At 48.4% G+C, this 18,362-nt stretch overlaps 6 protein-coding genes across 6 annotated transcripts; 4 read left to right on the forward strand and 2 right to left on the reverse strand.

The window, feature by feature from the left end:
• Positions 1-328: 328 nt before the first annotated feature.
• LCP9604111_7407 (regulator of nonsense transcripts 2) lies at positions 329-4,086 on the forward strand (the record flags this gene model as incomplete). The annotated part of the gene is made up of 6 exons (XM_039075436.1): positions 329-347; positions 408-452; positions 533-3,348; positions 3,409-3,726; positions 3,781-3,922; positions 3,977-4,086. The coding sequence occupies 6 exons, from the start codon at positions 329-331 to the stop codon at positions 4,084-4,086; spliced, it is 3,450 nt and encodes a 1,149-aa protein (XP_038926524.1).
• Positions 4,087-4,871: 785 nt separating this feature from the next.
• Positions 4,872-7,104, reverse strand: LCP9604111_7408 (uncharacterized protein; the record flags this gene model as incomplete). The annotated part of the gene is made up of 10 exons (XM_039075437.1): positions 4,872-4,925; positions 4,991-5,081; positions 5,166-5,385; positions 5,442-6,127; positions 6,186-6,406; positions 6,471-6,569; positions 6,621-6,675; positions 6,727-6,764; positions 6,817-6,930; positions 6,979-7,104. 10 exons carry the CDS (start codon positions 7,102-7,104, stop codon positions 4,872-4,874), a joined length of 1,704 nt encoding a protein of 567 aa, XP_038926525.1.
• A 256-nt stretch (positions 7,105-7,360) lies between these two features.
• On the forward strand, positions 7,361-8,352 carry LCP9604111_7409 (SDR family oxidoreductase; the record flags this gene model as incomplete). Its single annotated transcript, XM_039075438.1, has 3 exons — positions 7,361-7,411; positions 7,471-8,072; positions 8,130-8,352. 3 exons carry the CDS (start codon positions 7,361-7,363, stop codon positions 8,350-8,352), a joined length of 876 nt encoding a protein of 291 aa, XP_038926526.1.
• A 936-nt stretch (positions 8,353-9,288) lies between these two features.
• LCP9604111_7410 (uncharacterized protein) lies at positions 9,289-10,401 on the reverse strand (the record flags this gene model as incomplete). The annotated part of the gene is made up of 3 exons (XM_039075440.1): positions 9,289-9,674; positions 9,835-10,305; positions 10,371-10,401. The coding sequence occupies 3 exons, from the start codon at positions 10,399-10,401 to the stop codon at positions 9,289-9,291; spliced, it is 888 nt and encodes a 295-aa protein (XP_038926527.1).
• A 986-nt stretch (positions 10,402-11,387) lies between these two features.
• Positions 11,388-12,753, forward strand: LCP9604111_7411 (uncharacterized protein; the record flags this gene model as incomplete). Its single annotated transcript, XM_039075441.1, has 4 exons — positions 11,388-11,531; positions 11,586-11,625; positions 11,676-11,984; positions 12,086-12,753. The coding sequence occupies 4 exons, from the start codon at positions 11,388-11,390 to the stop codon at positions 12,751-12,753; spliced, it is 1,161 nt and encodes a 386-aa protein (XP_038926528.1).
• Positions 12,754-16,582: 3,829 nt separating this feature from the next.
• LCP9604111_7412 (uncharacterized protein) lies at positions 16,583-18,056 on the forward strand (the record flags this gene model as incomplete). The annotated part of the gene is made up of 5 exons (XM_039075442.1): positions 16,583-16,810; positions 16,877-17,003; positions 17,054-17,177; positions 17,245-17,711; positions 17,764-18,056. 5 exons carry the CDS (start codon positions 16,583-16,585, stop codon positions 18,054-18,056), a joined length of 1,239 nt encoding a protein of 412 aa, XP_038926529.1.
• Positions 18,057-18,362: the final 306 nt, after the last annotated feature.

Genomic DNA, 18,362 nt, shown 5'->3' on the forward strand with positions numbered 1-18,362 from the left:
TTGAACTCGGACTCAAACTTGAAATTTGAATTCAAAGAACACACACGAGAAACGAGAAAGGGGTTAAGAGATGAAAGTAACTAGGTGAAGTAGGTACAAGAAGTTATCGCACAAGTGGTGGATAAGCAAATAAAAGTCCGCCTTCACCTCCGCTCTCCGCCTTTAGACCTTTGGACTTTTAGACCTTCGACCGGCTTCGCTTCACTTCAAAGCTTTGAGCTTGGTGCTGTTCTCTTATTATCTCCTTTTACCCCAATGTGGCATTCACGTCACTTATGCGCTTTCCTCTCGGACATTCAGAAAGGACCCCACGATTGAGCTTGTAGCCATGGATCGCCAACGTAAAAGTACGGGCTACCACACCTCACCTTGGAGATATTGACTGACATGTCGCGTTTTTATTGCAGGGGAGCTTCGCGACCTGAACGAGCGAGCCTGGGCAGGCGAATCTGGTAAAATCCCATCTGACTCCCTTTATGACGAAATGCCATTGCAGCCCACCTTCGAGATGATGCTAACCACTTGCAACTAGATGTATTCCCCACTAGCAAGTCCCTTGACTCCGCGCTCAAGAAGAACACCGCATTCATCAAACGTCTACGCACCGGCATCAGTGCCTCCGCCCTTTCTACTTTCCTCGCCGACATCCGTTCCCTCTCGCTCCACAAATACCTTTCCGAGATCATTTCCGCCTGCTACGAAGGACTCTGCAAGCTCAAATCCCCCGGTGAAATTGCCGCTGGAGTCGAGGTTGTGAGCGCGCTTCACCAGCGTTTTGGGCCTTGGGAATTCACACGACAGATCGGCTGGCTGCTCGGCCGCGGACTGAGTACACCGGATAAAGCGCAGCTCAAAGCGCTCAGTCAGGAGATTCGTGAACGCGAAGAGAAAGACCGCCTGTCTCGACACCGCGTTCTTCTCCGCGTGGTTACGGAGCTTTGGCTGGTCAATGTGCTGAAGACTCTCGATGACGTCGAGCGACCTGAGGAACTGGGTGCGAAGGGCAAGGAGGGAGCAGTTGGGATTGGGAACAAACCGTCCGATACGCCGCTGAAGGCCAAGACCCCCGCCGCGGGCGCGAAGGACCAGGACAAACAGGCTGACCCGTTCCCATTGGAGGTTCTGAAGGAATTGCTCGGTCATGACCGTGATCATACAAACCTGCCCCTTGCTGTCTTGTTTGTGAAGAGCTTTAGCTGGGATATCGTCGGCTCGAAGCTTGCTGAAGATGGCAGGAAAACCGTTGAGGCGGATGGCGCTACTACAATCTCTGGCGCAGAGGCGCAGACTACGGAGACCAATGGGTCCTCGGAGACCGATTTGCCCCTGACTCCAGAAAAAATCCAGCAGCGGTTCAGAAATATCTTGAACCGGTACCTTGAGGATGTGAAGGCTCACGTGGTTCGAGACCAGAGAGCGCTGGCACAGCAAAACCGCCGTAATGCCGAAGCGTACGTGAAGAGTGGTGAGATCTTCGAGGACCGCCAGGCCAATTTTGAGAAGCAGTCCAAGGTCCTGGAAAAGCTCGTGGCCAATACGCAGGTGCTCTGTGAGGCTTTGGGAACCGACATGCCTGATCTAGCCGAGAAGGAACCCACCGATGCTTCTGCCAGTGGTGGTATTGGCCTTGTGAAGACTACTGATTACTTACGAGGCCAAGGTGAAGGCGCTGGGATTTGGGAAGACGAGGAGGAAAGACGTTTCTATGAGAATCTGGTCGATCTGAAGGGCAAGGTACCTGCGGTTTTACTCGAGGATGGCAAAAAGAAGAAGAGTGAAGGCGAGGAGTCTGGTAAAAAGAAGCCAGATGGTGAAACCGCCGATTCTGGAGAGCCTTCGGACGAGAAGGCCGCTGCGGAGGCTGATGACCAGTCAACTGCCATTGCCAGCAAGACTGTGGGTGCTCAGGTGGACTCCCTTCTTGCCAAGCTCCCCGAATTGCAAACCAAAGATCAAGTCGACCAGTTTGCCCTGGATTTCTGCTGGGTCAACTCCAAAGCATCACGAAACAGGCTTATCAAAGCTGTGTCGGACATCCCCAAGGGTCGCATCGATCTTTTGCCACTGTATTCTCGCCTGGTAGCAACGCTTGGACAATACCTGCCAGATATTCCACAGGGACTGACCACGTACCTCGATGAAGAATTTCGAAGTCTGCAGCGGCGAAAGTCCAAGGAATTCCTCGGTCAAGTACGCATGAGCAATGTTCGCTACCTAGCTGAACTGACCAAGTTCGGTGTCGTTCCGGAGCATATTATCTTCCATTGTTTCAAGGTTTCGCTTGACGAATTTTCGCGCATGAACATTGAAATCATCGGCCATTTGCTGGAGAATTGCGGCCGTTATCTCCTGCGCAATCCCGAATCGTCACCCCGGATGGCTTCTTTCCTCGAGACCTTGAGTCGCAAGAAGACCGTGCAACATCTGGCCCAGCAGGAGCGGATGGTTATCGAAAATGCCATCTACTATGTTGACCCCCCACCGCGCCCAGCGATCCAGCAGAAGGAACGTACCCCCATGGAGCAGTACATCCGCCGACTAATCTACCTGGATATGAACAAGCGGAATTACACCAAGATCTTGAAATCCATCCGCAAACTTCACTGGGAGGAGCAAGAGGTCGTTGAGATCCTAGAACGTGTGTTCAGCAAACCGGTGAAAGTGAAATATGGCAGCATTCACCTTCTGGCAATTCTTGTCAGTGCTTTGTACCGGTACCACCAGGATTTCGTGATCGGAATCGTCGACAATGTCCTGGAGCAGGTCACGCTTGGCCTCGAGCAGAATGACTTCAAATTTAACCAGAAGCGTATTGCAGAAATCAAATATCTAGGTGAGCTCTACAACTACAAGATGATTGATTCCCCGGTGATATTCGATACCCTGTACCGCATTATCACCTTTGGCCATGAGGGTGGGACTCCGGCCCGTGGAAAGATCAGTATGCTAGACTTGCCAGACGACTACTTCCGCTTGCGCCTGGCATGCACCCTTCTTGACACGTGTGGCCACTGCTTTGACCGTGGCTCTGCCAAGAAGAAATTGGATTTCTTCCTTGCCTTCTTGCAATACTACTTATTTACCAAGGATCCGTTGCCCATGGATGTCGACTTCCTTGTCCAGGATACATACCACTCTATTCGCCCGCAGTGGAAGCTTGCTACCGAGGGTGAAGAAGCGACCCGGATTTTCAGCGAAGCTGTTGCCTTGAACTACAACGTACAGGATTCCGAGAGACCCGTCGAAGCCGACGAAGAAGACGCAGAGAGCAGCTCTTCTGACGAGGATCTTGAGGAGGATGCTATTCCCGAAATAGACGAGGACCAGGAATCCAGCGATGAGGCCGAAGTAGGTCCCCCATCTCATCTACATGAAGTACGACCCATTAACCCGTTTAACCCGTTGAAGGTGTCTGGACCCAACCCGGAGGCCAATGACGACAGCGATAGCGAGTCCGAGGACGAACAAATCGTTGTCACCAGACAGGAAGAGGAGCGCGACCCAGTAACCGAGGCTGAATTTGATCGAGAATTCGAAAAAATGATGGCCGAAAGCATGGACTCGAGACGGTTTGAACGCAAGACTGTCTTTGATATCCCTCTTCCCATGAAACGTCCCCGGGAAAACATGCCCAGCGAGTCTAGCCCTGAGCCAGTACCGGCAGAACCAGTTGCGCCTAAGACAATGGCCTTTTCCCTGATGACAAAGAAAGGAAACAAGCAACAGGTAGTATTTTCCATCCGCGTTCGCAATATTATGCCGATTGCTAATCATATCTAGACCCGCACCATTGATCTCCCGTCGGACTCGACCTTTGCTATTGCCATGCGGAGCCAGCAACAAGCCGATCGGGAAGAACAGCAGCGCATCAAGAACCTGGTCCTGAATTACGAGGCGTCGACCGAACCCGAACCCACCGAGAGTGAGCAGTATCCCCTAGTTAACCCGAATAAGCCCCAACTGAGACATACCAAAGCAGCAACCCAAGAAAAGCGCACCCCCGCCAGCCAGCGGATGGACAAGGCCGGCGCGAACCGGTCCGCCTTCCGTTCCCGCAAGCTCCAGCTCAGCGACGTCAACTGGTAATGAATGCTGCCACTATCTGGACTGAGGTCCATATTCCATATCTTCACTTGACACAACAGCCAGCGCCTTTCCCCCATGGAAGGCGGCCGTCCCACCGTGGATCTATTCTTTCGTCTCTGCACTACCCAGTGTGAAAAGCTCTTGGTTCAACCCAATGAGCTTATTTCTGGTTGACGTCGCACACAACGCGAGTAGGCAATGCCGTATGAGTATGACCAGGAATCCGTTCTTGCTAATGGAATCTACCCCGTCGCGAATGCCATCGAAATGGATGCACTCCTCTTGCTGCCCGTGATCCTTCTTTAATCGTTTTCCCATCCTGATTGGGGTTCCTGGACTGGGTCGAGGGCTCGATGTTACCCGCATACAGAAACCCAAATCCCGATATGGTCGCCAATCATCAATTGCCTGGCGAAAGACATCACCACTTTGCTGCCCTCTTGTGAAGATCGTACACTATTCGATCTAGGGATGATGGTGTTCAAATGGCTCCGAGAAGTAGAGAATGAATCAGACTGGATGACACAAATATCAATTTTATGCCGTAGGTGTATCTTTTAGCCATGATCTCTAGTCTTTTGTCTAGCAGCAATCAATGTAACTGGATCTCTTTGAACGAAGATAAAAAAACGAAGGGATTGCTTTTATCAAGTAATGGTGTTAAATTGCCCTCTGACCTCTCCTTAATATGGTGGGCTGAATGCATTTGTCTCAAAAGCTATGCTGAGTTGTTTTGCTAGACGGCACATTATTTCACTAGCATATTAGCGCTCAAACAGTTGAATCTAATGATACTTGTTTCGCTCCGAAAGATCTGTGTTCTCAAGATACACCTCGATCTAAAGAAAAGAAGCCCATTAGTTTCTCGGTGATATATCCCCGAGTAGAAAATGACGTCACTCACTTTGTTGGTCATCTTTGAATCGACATCCTTGCAGCATAGACAAGCAGCAAGACCCAGGATGCCAAACGCCATCGATACCATAGCCACAACACTGGAAGAAACCATTAGAAACAATTCTTTCCTACTGTTTCCTGCGAAGAGTGCGGGTAAGAGATATGTGAGTATGTGTGCTTACAACATCGCTTTACAGTAGGCCTGACTAAGAGCCGCCTCTGCTGCTGTCACCACGGCAGGACTATATGATTTCATTGCCGCGGCACCTTGAGATACCACAGCCAATAAGTCTGCGACCTTCGACTCCGGCAGTCCTGCGGAGATCGCAGCGGAAGGGACATATATAGCCGTATATTTCGCCAGAGTGTTACTGTAGACTGTTTGGTAGATTGAGGTCGCAACTAAAGGCGAGGATTAGCATGATCCAACACGACAGAGTAATAAAGTCAAAACGTACCAGCTCCAGCAGCAAAGCGAATGCACCCCGATATACCACCACTAACACCGAGATTCTTATGCTCAACACCCATCTGCGTAATCGCAATACTCAAATAAAGAGCCCACCCAAACCCAGCCTGAGAGAGGAAGATGAAAGCAATCATAGTCCCCTTATTAGTCGGCGTAACAATACCAAGCAACGAGCCAAAAACAACCATAACAAACACCGACCCGGTAAGCTGCCAGTGCCAATGCCGCAGCTTACTACCAAAGCAGGTGAGAAGGATAGCACCGAAGAAAATAGCGAATCCCTGCGGCAACGACAGAATGACAGAGTACTTCCAGTCCGCGCCGCCATTCGTGTAGAACACTGTGATCATCTGCGGCCACAGGATGCTAGACGAGTAGTAGAACATATTGACGACGCCGAGCGCAATGACAGGCGCAGTGAAGTCGCGGCCCCACGAGCTAGCGAAGATATAGGTGGGCGTCAGCGGGTATTTCAGCTTGCCAAAGGATTCCCACAGCGCGAAGCAGATGAGCACAGCCGCGCCGACGACGAGGGGGGCAACGACGTGGACGTCGTTTGAGTCGTACACGCCGGCCCAGACAATGCCCATTAGGAAGGGGACTGCGCCGCCGATGAAGAGGAAGGCGCCTAGGTAGTCGAGGGATTTGAAGGCTTCTTTGTACGGGATGCCGAGGCTGGGTGTGTGGTTAGTTTGGTTGGTTTCACTGGATTTAGGCTTGGAAGCTTGCTTACGGGTGCTTGGGCGGGTGGTAGAGGAATAACAGGCCGAGGAATGATAGACCTTGGAAGATGGCCACGCCCCAGAAGTTCCAGGCCCAGGTTCCAAGCTCGTAGCCGTAGCGGGCTGTTACTGGTGCGACAATGACGGCTATATAGACTGTGAAATCGGCGATCACGACTCCGATGTGTCGCCATTTATTGGGGAGGAGTTCTGGCAGCGCGAATGCAGCCATCTATATGATGAATGATCTTTTAGCTGGTCCACTTGAGGAGAGATGGGTATAATCGGGCTCATACCTGACAGTTTGCACCGCCGAAACCAGATATAACGAGCCCGGCAATGATTTGGTTGGTGTTCTTTGCTGATGCTACCACAATATGACCGACGAAGCATACCTAAAGGAATGTTTAGACGCGCCATGTATTTGGTTGCAATGATCGAATTACCAGATTGCCCAACACCAAGAACCAACGCCGACCTAAAAGATCAGTATTCGGGCCACTGTGAAATCTAATTAGTTTTGGACTTTGAAGATATATCTTATAAACATACAAGATCAAGAAAGCGCAGGTGATCGAGATAGTCCAAGCCTGTAATTGGATTAGTACTTTCCATTGGATCGTTTGAATCATCTTTACACACTGGGATAAACCAGATATATCCAGTCGGATCACCCATGTCAGCAGAGACCATGCTGCCAATTGCCGCAACAACGGGAATAGGCCAGAAAGAAAGGCCATAACCGCAAGAAAGAATCTATGCGCGATTAGCATGCACACCATAGTAGACTTGTCATATGCATACCGAAGAGACAATCCATGTCTTTAAAGTGACAACTGGCTCAGTTATTTCATTGGAAATCGAAGGTGAGCTTGGTGTCTCCGTTGGAGAACCAGCCTGCACCGAACCCTTTTCTGAGTCCACAGCCATGCTGCAATACAATAATGCAATGGGTGGAAAAGGGGGGAAAGGAAATATAAACAATTTTAACAATTAACTTCAACCATACTTTAGTTATATGAAGAGGAGAGGGGCTTCCCAACGGCTTAGGATCCACTACAGTATGAGGAAAAACCCCCGAGCATTAAGTCGTACACTATGATCCGGTAGACTTTCGTTTCTTTTATCCTCGATAAAAGTTATTCTTTCCTCATTAACTCTCAAACGTTATCGCATCTCAGCTCGTATGATGGGTTCACATATTGAAACACGGGTTGCTATTGTCGCAGGGGCCACTGTCAGTACGAAACCAACTACACAGGACCCGCTATCAGTCACTGACAAAGATCCGTACAGTCTGGAATGGGAGTTGATCTCGCCAAGGACCTCTGCACAAAAGGATGGAAGGTTGCTTGTGTAGGTCGGCGCCAGGAGGCCGGTGAAGCCCTCCTAAAAGACCTACCGCAAGACAGAGCGCATTTCTTCGCCGCTGATGTCTCCAACTACGAAGAATACGCGAGTGTATTCAGCAAAGTGTATCACCTCTGGGGGCGTATTGATGCTTTATGTGCCAATGCCGGTATTGTCGATACATCTTCTATCTACATCTACGACGCGAAGACCAACAGCATCGACAACATCCCGCCGGCACCGGACCTGTCTGTCGTGGATATCAACTACAAAGGCGTTGTGTATGGGACCCAGCTGGCAATCCATTTCATGCGCCATAACCCGCAGCCTGGTGGTCGTATTGTTGTCACGGGTAGTATTGGCGCGATCTTTCCCCACGAGTCGTATCCGGTATATTGTGGCTCCAAGGCTGCGGTAAACCACTTTATACGGGGTGTTGCCCCATTGCTGAAGCAAAAGGAGAATATTTTCATCAATTGTGTCATGCCGGGGATTGTGAGCACGCCTATTGTGCCACCCGAGATGATTGCCGCTGTCACGCCTGAATGGTAAGATTTTGTGTTGCTCTTGAACATTGCAGAACACTGACATCACTTTGAAATTAGTCTCACCTCTGTGCAGACCATTCTCAAAGGCTACGAAACCTTCCTAGAAGACTCGACCGGCCTGTCGGGTCAGCTGTTAGAGTGTTCAGCCGACAAGCTGATCTACTACCAGATGCCTGAACCTGGAAATGGCCATATCACCAAGCGGGCTGTCACGGTCTGGGAGCCACTGTTTCGTATCATGCACGGGGAAGACTCTGGGCTTCCGGATGCTATTCCGTGAGCATATCGGAAGAGTTACCTGTAGGAAATAATACAGTGCATTTCATCTATTCTAGCCCGACCCACGGAGTACTACTGCCCTAACGGGCCAAGCGTCATAAAAAAGTACAGATAGGCTCCACCACTAGCACGGTCTGCGACGATCTTCACCCCCAAGCTCAAAGCCCAAGCGAGCCAATAATAGCTTTGTTCGACTCCGTATTGTCGCATTCGTCTTGTCCGCGGCAACAGGGGTCTTCTCTTCCGCGTGGGTCTCCAACGGCGGAAAATGTGATCTATCACATGTAATATCTGAGTGAGAGCTCGTAAATGGTGCTGCCGCTCTTGCCCTGAGAAATCGAAATCCACTCTCATCGGTACTGGCCCGTGTTTTTTCCCGCTTCAACGCTCTGCTCGTGACTTGGCCCCTGTAAAAGTGACCCTTCAAGGAAGTGGCGCTCGTCCCGGACGGCCCGTCCATGCCATTTATGGTTAGAAAACATAAACTGGACGAGAGTCGATCGAGTTCAATCTCGCGTTCACTACTTGATTGGTCCATGTGATCGAGAAATAAATCCGCAAAGGAGGTTCCAAATCGATGACTCGCTTAAACCCCTGCAAGTATAAGTGGAGTATTTCCCGTGTATTTTTCTGTTCGTGTTTCTCGTTGGGGGCCATTTCTGTAGAATTTCCCCTTTTCTGACTGTATTTCATTGAAACTTGGCCTATTTTGTTCTGTCATAATGAATCTCCAAAATAGGAAGCTCAAAAGAAAGATGACAGACAAGCCCGAAGACTCCAACATCGTAACGGGGATAATTATGTAATTATCGCAGAGATCTAAACACCAGCACCAATAACAACTTACAAGGCTAACCAATTTTGCCTAAGTGGTACCGATGATCTTGCAACATACGACATGATATATTATATCTCCATACGGAACCAGTTCCGCCATCTAACAATTGAGAACAGCACCCACTTGGTTTTCGACCACCGTCGCCTCCATCACCTCACGCATACCATAATCACAAAAGACATGCTGATCCCGGAAATAAAACCCGCTATCCGAGATCTCCACTGCAACTCCGTACAACTCCTCCAGGGGCAGATGCCTGCCGGGTGTATCAGTCAGTCCCCGGCCCGCGGGTTCACCACCATCCACGAGCTGGAGCACTAGCCGGGCGATCGTTTCCACATCGATGAACCGACCAGGCGGAAAACTGTCCCAGCCCGTCGAGTCGACTAGATTAGTGCGTACGATTCCTGGGCAGATGGCGTTGACGCGGATTCCGCTTGCGTGGAAGTGTCGCGATATCGATCGCATGAATCCTACTACGCCGACTGTATTGTGTTAGTTTCGGTCGTTTCAGCAGAATAAGAAATAACATTGTAGATGATATGAGATCGCAGCCAACAGATCACATCGATATCATATGACGGTACAATAGTACGCGGGGATACGGAGTACATGGATACTGTACAAATTAGGTGGAGAACTCACATTTGGCCGCAGAGTACAGCGGCGAATAGAAAGACGGATACAACCCACCACAGCTAGCAGTCATAACCAAGCTCGAGTCTCGGCCTCTGTGAGACGAGTGATGGAAATAATGCTGGGCCAGGTAAGCCGTGAAGATGACACCCTTCAAATCAGCGTCGATCGAGAGCAGGTCCGGCTCCGGCGGTGGACACACATCCCTGCTGTTCTCTGCTTGTGACGTGGAGTAGAAGTTGGTGCGTTCAATGACACCTGCGTTTGCGAATACAAAGTCCAGCTTGCTATGCCGCTGGAACATGTCCTGAAACGCGGCTGCAAGGTCGCTGTATTTGGTCACATTGGCGTGATGGAATATTGTCCGGGGTAGTTCTTTTGCTGTATGGGCTCCTCGCTCCGAGTTGATGTCGAGGATGTGGATTTCCCAGTCTTCGCGTAGGGATAGAGCGTTGGCCACGGCCAGGCCCATTCCACTGGCTGTGTATTTAGTTAAGTTTAGCCTCTTTTTGCATTCGTGAGTTTTATGCGGGGGCTCATCACACCTCCTCCTGTGATTAATGCGACTTTGGTCATTTCCCAGAGATTTCTTGATTTCCATGAGTTTCAAATCAAGCTACTTGGGAGAACTCTTATATCATTCGTAGGTTCTTCGGATGGCTGTGTAGCAATGAATCCGTACCGGGTTGTGATTGTCTTTGCCATCAATCTCCACAGCTCTAATTATTTCTTGAGCTAATAATCTCTCACGGAGTCAGTCCGGGCAATGTCCGGGCTCCTGAAAAGATCAGCCCTATTATTTGTCAGGTAACATTCGGTTTTTTGACAGCTCCCCTCGTTGGATTCTTCATATTTGAGAGATGAGGTATAAGCTGTTCAATACTTGACTTGGAGTAAATCAGATATGCCCCAGATGCACGGCTATCCTTTGGATCTCTATTCTTGAAATCGGGACAATCGAAGTCCTTGAATCCACAACTCAGTCCTTTGTCGCGGGGCAATACTCCGTACTCCGTAGTTCCCGTCCCATTACACCTGCAGTAAATTTGGTGCCATCTTAGACTTAGACAAGGGTATTACTGTCAGAAAAATCTAAAATCCTTGCTAAAATCCTTGCACAAATCCCTGTCAAATCTTTTTTAGGAATGTGCCACACGATTGCGGAAAATATCGGCATGTTGTACAGAGTAGTAGTGTCCCTAATCACCGCGACATCAGAGTGATTATAAGCAGCGAGATTATCTATCACTTGCCGACGATACCTTATGCTAGCGACAAATCCCTCGAGTTTGGTGAACTGAACAGCAGAGAGACTGATCCTACAACGGATGTGTTTCATAGACCTTTGGCCTGATCTTGAAGTAGATCGGAGCGAAGATACCTAGCGAGGCTTATGTTGTAGTAAGAAGCTGGAGGTGATAGATCCAGTCTGATCGCACCGTTTCTGATCAATTGAAATTAATATCGGGAGATCCTTTCTCCATAGTGTTATATCTTATTGTCAAGGCATCCAAGATTGCTTTTGTCACGAACGGACATTGTCATTGTTTTGAATTTTCACCATGTCCGCCGATGCCTTGACAGTCGAGACTTTCACTGAATATGGAATTGGCATGCTCTTCCTCTTAGTCCGGCTATTTGCCCGACTAAATATAGGAGGCCTTCGCGGGCTCCAGCTGGATGATGCTTTTGCTGTTGCTGGCATGGTATGTTCAGTTTCCCCAAGCTTCACTAGGTTTGTTTTAACAGTGTCATGGCAGCTATTTTGGACCACGATGACTGCTATCATCTATCTGCTGGGTAAATACCAACGATAATTACCCCTTACAACACAGCTAACGTTGAGATAGGGGTGTATGGAAACAACATCGGACTAGACGAGCAAACAGCTATGCTTGTCCCAGACAGCAAAATATCTGATATGATCCTCGGATCGAAGCTGGCTTTCATGAACTGGATATGGTACATCTGCTATATTTGGTGTCTAAAGGGTGTTCTTCTATGTCTTTACTGGAAACTCACGTATGTCAACTTGTCACCCATCAACGGTCTATTGAGCATATCTAAGACTTCACAGACACGGAACCTGGCACCGTCACCTAGTTACAGCAACTGCAGCATTTTGCCTGATTACCTGGTTGATTTGCCTCTTGACGCATGTCTGTATCTGCAGGCCAGTTGAGCGAAATTGGCAAATCAAACCCTACGCAGGAGGCAAGTCTCGATAGTTATTCACCCGACAGCCAACTAACCGAAACAGACAACTGCACTCTCCGCGGACCTCTTTACATTGTCATCGCCGTCTTCAACGTAGTGCAAGTCACCTCCAAAAGGCCCCAGAGCCCAGAACCCCATACTAACACTATGATAAACAGATCCGACACCTGCATACTCCTCATCCCAATCCCAATCCTCGCCAAACTTCAAATCCCAATCGAACGCAAAATAATCCTGGTTGTGATGTTCTCCTCGGGAGTCTTCATTATGATCTGCACGATTCTACGCGCCTACTACTCACTTTCATCGATCACAAACCTCGGCACAGCACTTGGCTGGGCAGACCGCGAATGCTTCGTCGCAGCCATCGTCGTCTCCCTACCCGGCATCAAACCGCTCTTCCGCAACACGCGCTGGCTGGGCTCGACGAACCGCAAGAACTCTAAGAGCCACTACTACAACAGTGATGCGTGCAATGGAACTTCCGGGAAGACGAAGACGTTTGTTTCGTCGCGGTCTCGGAAGAGTGGCGGGTTTGAGCTGGACAGTGTCCTGAATGCAAATAAGGCGAGACGCGCTTCCGGGGCGGAAAGTGAGGAGTATATTCTTGAGGGAAATCAGGGCCTGGGAGTTAGTGATGGACAGCATGACCCCATGGCTATTCGGGTCACGACGGAGTATACCCTTAAGCATGAACAGGGGAGTTCTTAAAAGGTGTGAATTAATTCCGTTTGTATAAGTGACGGAAAATTTCCAAGGTGGAGAGTCCTCACTGTCACTCTACCGATATTTGTAATGTGGCGAGAGTGCCATTGTGACATTGTCTGGTCAACATGATCCCATCATCAATGATATGCTGAAATTACGATGCTGACTTTGGTGCGAGTAATTACAAACTTGTTTTGTTATATTCGTTCTTGTCAATCTTCGGCGTTTTGGGAGTCCATACCTCTTCAGTGTCTCTTGGCCTGTTCTCGTGATTCTTTATGACCCGACGAGTTCTCAGTTTTGCCAGTTGAGCGGTCAAAATCTTACAATTACCCAATGATATTCTTCAACGTGTACAGTTATTAGTCGAACGAGTGATTATCCCGTCTCAAACCGGACAATGGGTGGCGCCGCCAGCCGCCTCGGTTTGGCCACACTTGCTGTAATCATGAGAAAATCAGATACTGAGTATCGATGGGCTTCAATATGCCCCGAACGATCGTACTCCGTTCGCGCGCGTTCAACTCCTTTTTTGCTGTTTCACTCTTAAAATAGAGCAATGATATAATTGAACCGTTTTACTTTTATTCTCGCCATCCACCGAAGGGATTTGCTCAATGATCCACTCGTGGCCCTTTGGTACTATGCCGAGGACCGAGGCTGGCGGCCCGTAGATGCGCGGTGGATAAGTCGCGGTACCGTAGACGCCGTCTACTAGACGGTGACTCATTGTAACCGCCCCGAGGATCTCCCGAGGTCGGACTGAGGAGAGATATGCGTAGGTAATTGGAGTGTGCAAATTCAAGATCCTTCGGTCTATTTGGTCCTAAAGTCCCTGTGTGGGACACTTACTGAAAATGAATTGTTAGAGCTGGCTTTGGGTTCCTTGTTTTGGGAGCCTAGGCTCTTGAAGATCTAGATCTGCGAGGACGACCACTCAAGTATGGAGTATACCGCAATGAAAACTCGTGCCTCTCCATGTGCCCCAATCGAGTGGGGGACAATCTTCCAGCCTCCATAAATTCATACGAGCTTTGAATAAGCTTTGTACAGAGGTTCTCGCTCTGAGCACGAAAGGAGATCAGATCTAAAAGTGGTTTGTGAAATGTATCCGAATTCTTGTGGCGGATGATGCTAAGATATGACCAGCGGCAATTGATTTCTCAAGGTTATCCAAATGGAACTTGCCTTTAGTTTTTCTATATCCGATCATACTCATCCAGGGTTGAGAATAACAAGACAACGTGTCACAGCGACGTTATAGCATCGGCTTTAAGATCGCGTCATACAGGCGCGTGCCAGGCGGTGTAGATTTGAATAGCATCCAACCTTGAACCCAAGAAAAGAAAGACCAGCTAGCCAATATGCTCCGAGTCTGGCGACGGTTCGGTTTTCCCTCGTCAATCACTCGGCATTGCCTCCATTACTCCATTCGACCATTATCTGACATAGGAAACAAAACCAACGCCCCTGTGCCCCATCCCAGGCCCCGCAGCTCATCCCCAGGAACAGATTCGCAACAGCCGACTCTTCGTTAGTAGTAACCTGAATTCCCTGCAATTGTTTAGGGACTTTGAAAGGCGATGATCCGCATTCGTACACTGGTAGAAGATGGCTCAATCGGGATAACCTCGAGTGAGACTCGCGCTATATTGCGTTTGACTTCTCAGCGCTATGTGAGCGGGCCATTCGCATATGCCTAGGAGCAACTAAAATTATCAAATATAAGAAGCGCGAAGGTGGATTCAGTCGAGTTTTTCTTTTAATAATGGACAATGGACCTTGCATTATAGTAAGGATACCCACGAGTATTACTAGTCCGCTAGGGCTAACAACTAACTCCGAAGTTGTAATAATAACTTATTGTAAGGCTTATTAGTATACCAGGATATAGCTGATATACTTACTGCATTATATCTCTTATAGTATAGTCTAAGATCTCACTTCCTATCCCGAAAATTCTCGACTAGAACGATAATCCTTCTAATCCGACTGGGACTGAATATATCATCTAGGAGCATATAGCGGGTATATAACTATACCAAGTATAGCCTATAATGAATACAGAACAGTATATACTGTATACTAAAGCGCTTTCATTAACATTAAGAAAGATAGCTTCTCTGGACTTCCTAGCTTATAGGAGTCTATACTTCGCAGATATACCTCTAGACTCTAAATCTAAGGTTCCCTTCGAACAGGTCTTCTTTATAGGGCCATATTGCAGACCGGTCTTCTAGAACCGGAATCTAGGGGAAAACGAGCTCTTCTCTACCCAGACTTCTATAAGAGGAATATCTTCGTCTCAGCCAACGAACCAACTATTATTAATAGCCTAATAGATTAGCAATCAATAAGCGTCGAGCCCGCGTTTATCTATACCAATAAGATACCCGATTTTGCTATACTTCCAGTTATTCCTAATAAAGATTCATCCGAGAACGATCAAGATGACCCTAAACTTTCTAAGCAGTAGGAAAGAGAACTAAGAGATAATTCCATCTACTACCAGATATATAATACAATCATAACAGGCCTTACTCCTAAACTCCGCCCTGTAAGATTACTTGACCCAACTCCTTTCCGACTCTTTCACTACAGCCAAATAATATAGAGCGACTCCGCTGCTGCTGTCCGCCAAGAATTGATTGAACTTTTTACTAGCTGGAAAAAACTGGGCCTAGAAGGCTCATATCCGTATTCTCCCGTAGAAGCGGAATTAAAGCAGCATGCTCGAGACTACGAAGATTTTGAGTCCGTTTAAGAACTAAAATTATGGCTAAAAAACACACTTGATACAGATTCTCACGGATGGATCCTGAACGATGCATAGGATGCTGCGAGGGCTGTTCATCGCGCAGCGTATGATGAATGGATACAGACTGCTAAAGACGCTGAGTCTCGCGGTGAAGACATGATAGTGGAAAGCGCGGATAAGATGTGGCCATTTGACGCTAGATAGTCAATCTTCTTGCGTATATTGTCTGGAACCATCTCGCCTTGGTTCCCAGTGACTAGCTCGACGTTCTCAGTTTCGGCGCGACGCAACTTACGTGCCATCTCGCCGTCCTAAACAAGAATAATGATATTTGTTATGTATTACAAGGCCCGTCAATATTTCTACCCAACTTTAAGTGGACAGTAGACACGGACGACTCACTGATAGAAGGGAGTGGTATAGCTCCCGTGGTCCAATTGGAGAGCCAAATCACCTCCGACAAGAAATTCGGTCATTCACCCTCACTTTTGATATAGGTACAAGAATAGTTGGCCACTTGGGCCTTTGTTGCCCTATCTGCATCAGCATTGAAACCGAGGGTGACTATAGTAGAATCTTGACAAGATTCAATTGGCCTGCTCTGGCGTAAATTACGGGGCAAAATGCATTAGCGACATGCATCATGGTCCTGCGAAGCCTCCATCCAGTAACTGCAAGTGGGTTTAGTGTGCGGATCCCAGTCTATTGAACAAGTTTTCGTCCTATATCGTAGACCCGCATACACTAAATAGTAGACACGGGATAATCCCTGTTCACTCATCTATAAGTGGTTTAGTTGGACTGGCTCCATTATTTTTCAGGCCGAATAAATGAAGAATACAATAAACAATAACAATGCGATAACCTCTTATAGCATTGGCCCACAGCAGGTTGACTCATTTTTATCTAAGTATGAGATACCTAGCTATCGGGACTTTTGTCACAAATGATCGCTCTTAGACAGCAATTCCCCTCATCTAGCCAGATGCTGGGGATAGTTCATACTTCCGTTCTAATGTTGCCATTTGCTCTCGGTGCAAGGTGTTTGTTCCAAGTTCACGGACAACGTTCAAAATGACAGTCATCGGTTTATCAAACAGACCTGCTATTCATCCCCAAGTTGCCACTACACCCAGCGCTCCCGAGAAACTGGTGCATTTGCAAAAGGAAATTGAATCTCATTCCCAGGCTTACAGAAAGGGCAACGCCGATGCGCGCCTGAAGCTGCTAGAGACAGCCCGGTCTCTCGTACAGGCAATGGAAACGCCACAGGAAACCATGCTACGATACTGCTGGGCCCAGGTACGTCAGAACGGAGATCTTAGTTCAGGAACCAAGGATGCTTATTCGATTGTTTATGCGTAATAGCCCACAGCGTTTGCCGGCATTGAAACCTGCATCGATCTGGGGATCTTCTGCATATTAGCGCAGACTGACAAGCCTAAAACGGTAGCAGAGCTCGCAGCAATAACAGGTGCGGAACCCGAACTTCTCGGTCAGTGATAACTTCCAAGTCAAATAATTATGACGCTTATAATTTCAAAGGTCGTATCATGAAGCATCTCGCCACAATGGGTGTCTTTGTCGAAACTGGTATGGATGAGTATGGCCGCAACGGGCTAACTACCACGTTGGCTATTAAGCGGTACAATGATGCTTGGCCGTGCATGTAAGTAGTTCCACCTCTAGGCGTTCTCCCGTCCATATTGGTGTACTGATTTGATTTCCGCTGGCAGTAATGGATGCACCCTTCCAGCAATCAATGTGCTGCCCACCTGGCTCAAGAAAAACAATTATCGAAGTCCCACCAATGGTACAGACTGTCCGTTTACTCTAGGGTTCAAAACCGAGTATCCCTTCTTCGAATTCCTCAACGGCAAGAACCCCGACTATCCTGAACTCGGCGCTCAGTTCAACAATCTCATGTCGGCCTACCACCAAGGTAGACCTAGCTGGATGGATGGAAATTTCTACCCAGTACAAACTCTCATTGAGGGAGCAAAGACCGGCGAGGAAGACGTATTCATTGTGGACGTTGGGGGAAACAAAGGGCACGATCTAGACGAGTTCGTATCGAAGTGGCCAAACACACCGGGCAGATTGATCCTGCAAGACCAACCGCATGTTTTGAATGATATCAAGTCGCTGAACCCGGCAATTAAGCCCATGGCCCACGACTTCTACCAAGAACAGCCCATCAAGGGTGAGTGGATTGACACACATAGAGCGTTAGCTAGTAGCTGACATATCCAAAGGCGCGCGAGTATATTTCTTGCACTCCGTCCTGCACGACTGGAACGACGAGATATGCCAGAAAATCTTGTCACAATTGGTCGCCGCCATGACACCCGGATACAGCAAGTTGCTGATCAATGAGAACGTTGTTCCCAATACTGGGGCCCACTGGCAGGCTACTTCTCTGGACCTAATAATGATGGTGGATCTTGCTGCTAAGGAGCGGACTGAACAGCAGTGGCACAAATTATTGAGCCGGTTGGGCTCAGAATTGCTAAAATCTGGACGCCGCTGGACAGTGTCGAGAGCTTGATCGAATGCGAGTTGGCCTAATAAGCCCAATAGTAAGAAGAGGAAGATCAAACAATCAACTACATTTTTATACTTCTCAGGTGGTACTAAATATTTAATATGGACAGAGATGGTCGGAGAGGACGTCGTTCATTGGGAATGCTACTCTCTATGATATCGATTTCTCTTTCCCTTAATTCCCCTAAGTCTTCAGCTATTAGCGCGGAGCATCATGCATTTTTTTTTTGCTTTTGAAAGAGACACCGGGGGGGGGGGGGGGGGCCAGCGAGCCCGGTACTCCCCACCGCAAAATACCTATTGGGAATTT

Source organism: Penicillium roqueforti (assembly GCF_015533775.1).
Source record: "Penicillium roqueforti strain LCP96 04111 chromosome Unknown scaffold_23, whole genome shotgun sequence".
NCBI lineage: Eukaryota > Fungi > Ascomycota > Eurotiomycetes > Eurotiales > Aspergillaceae > Penicillium > Penicillium roqueforti.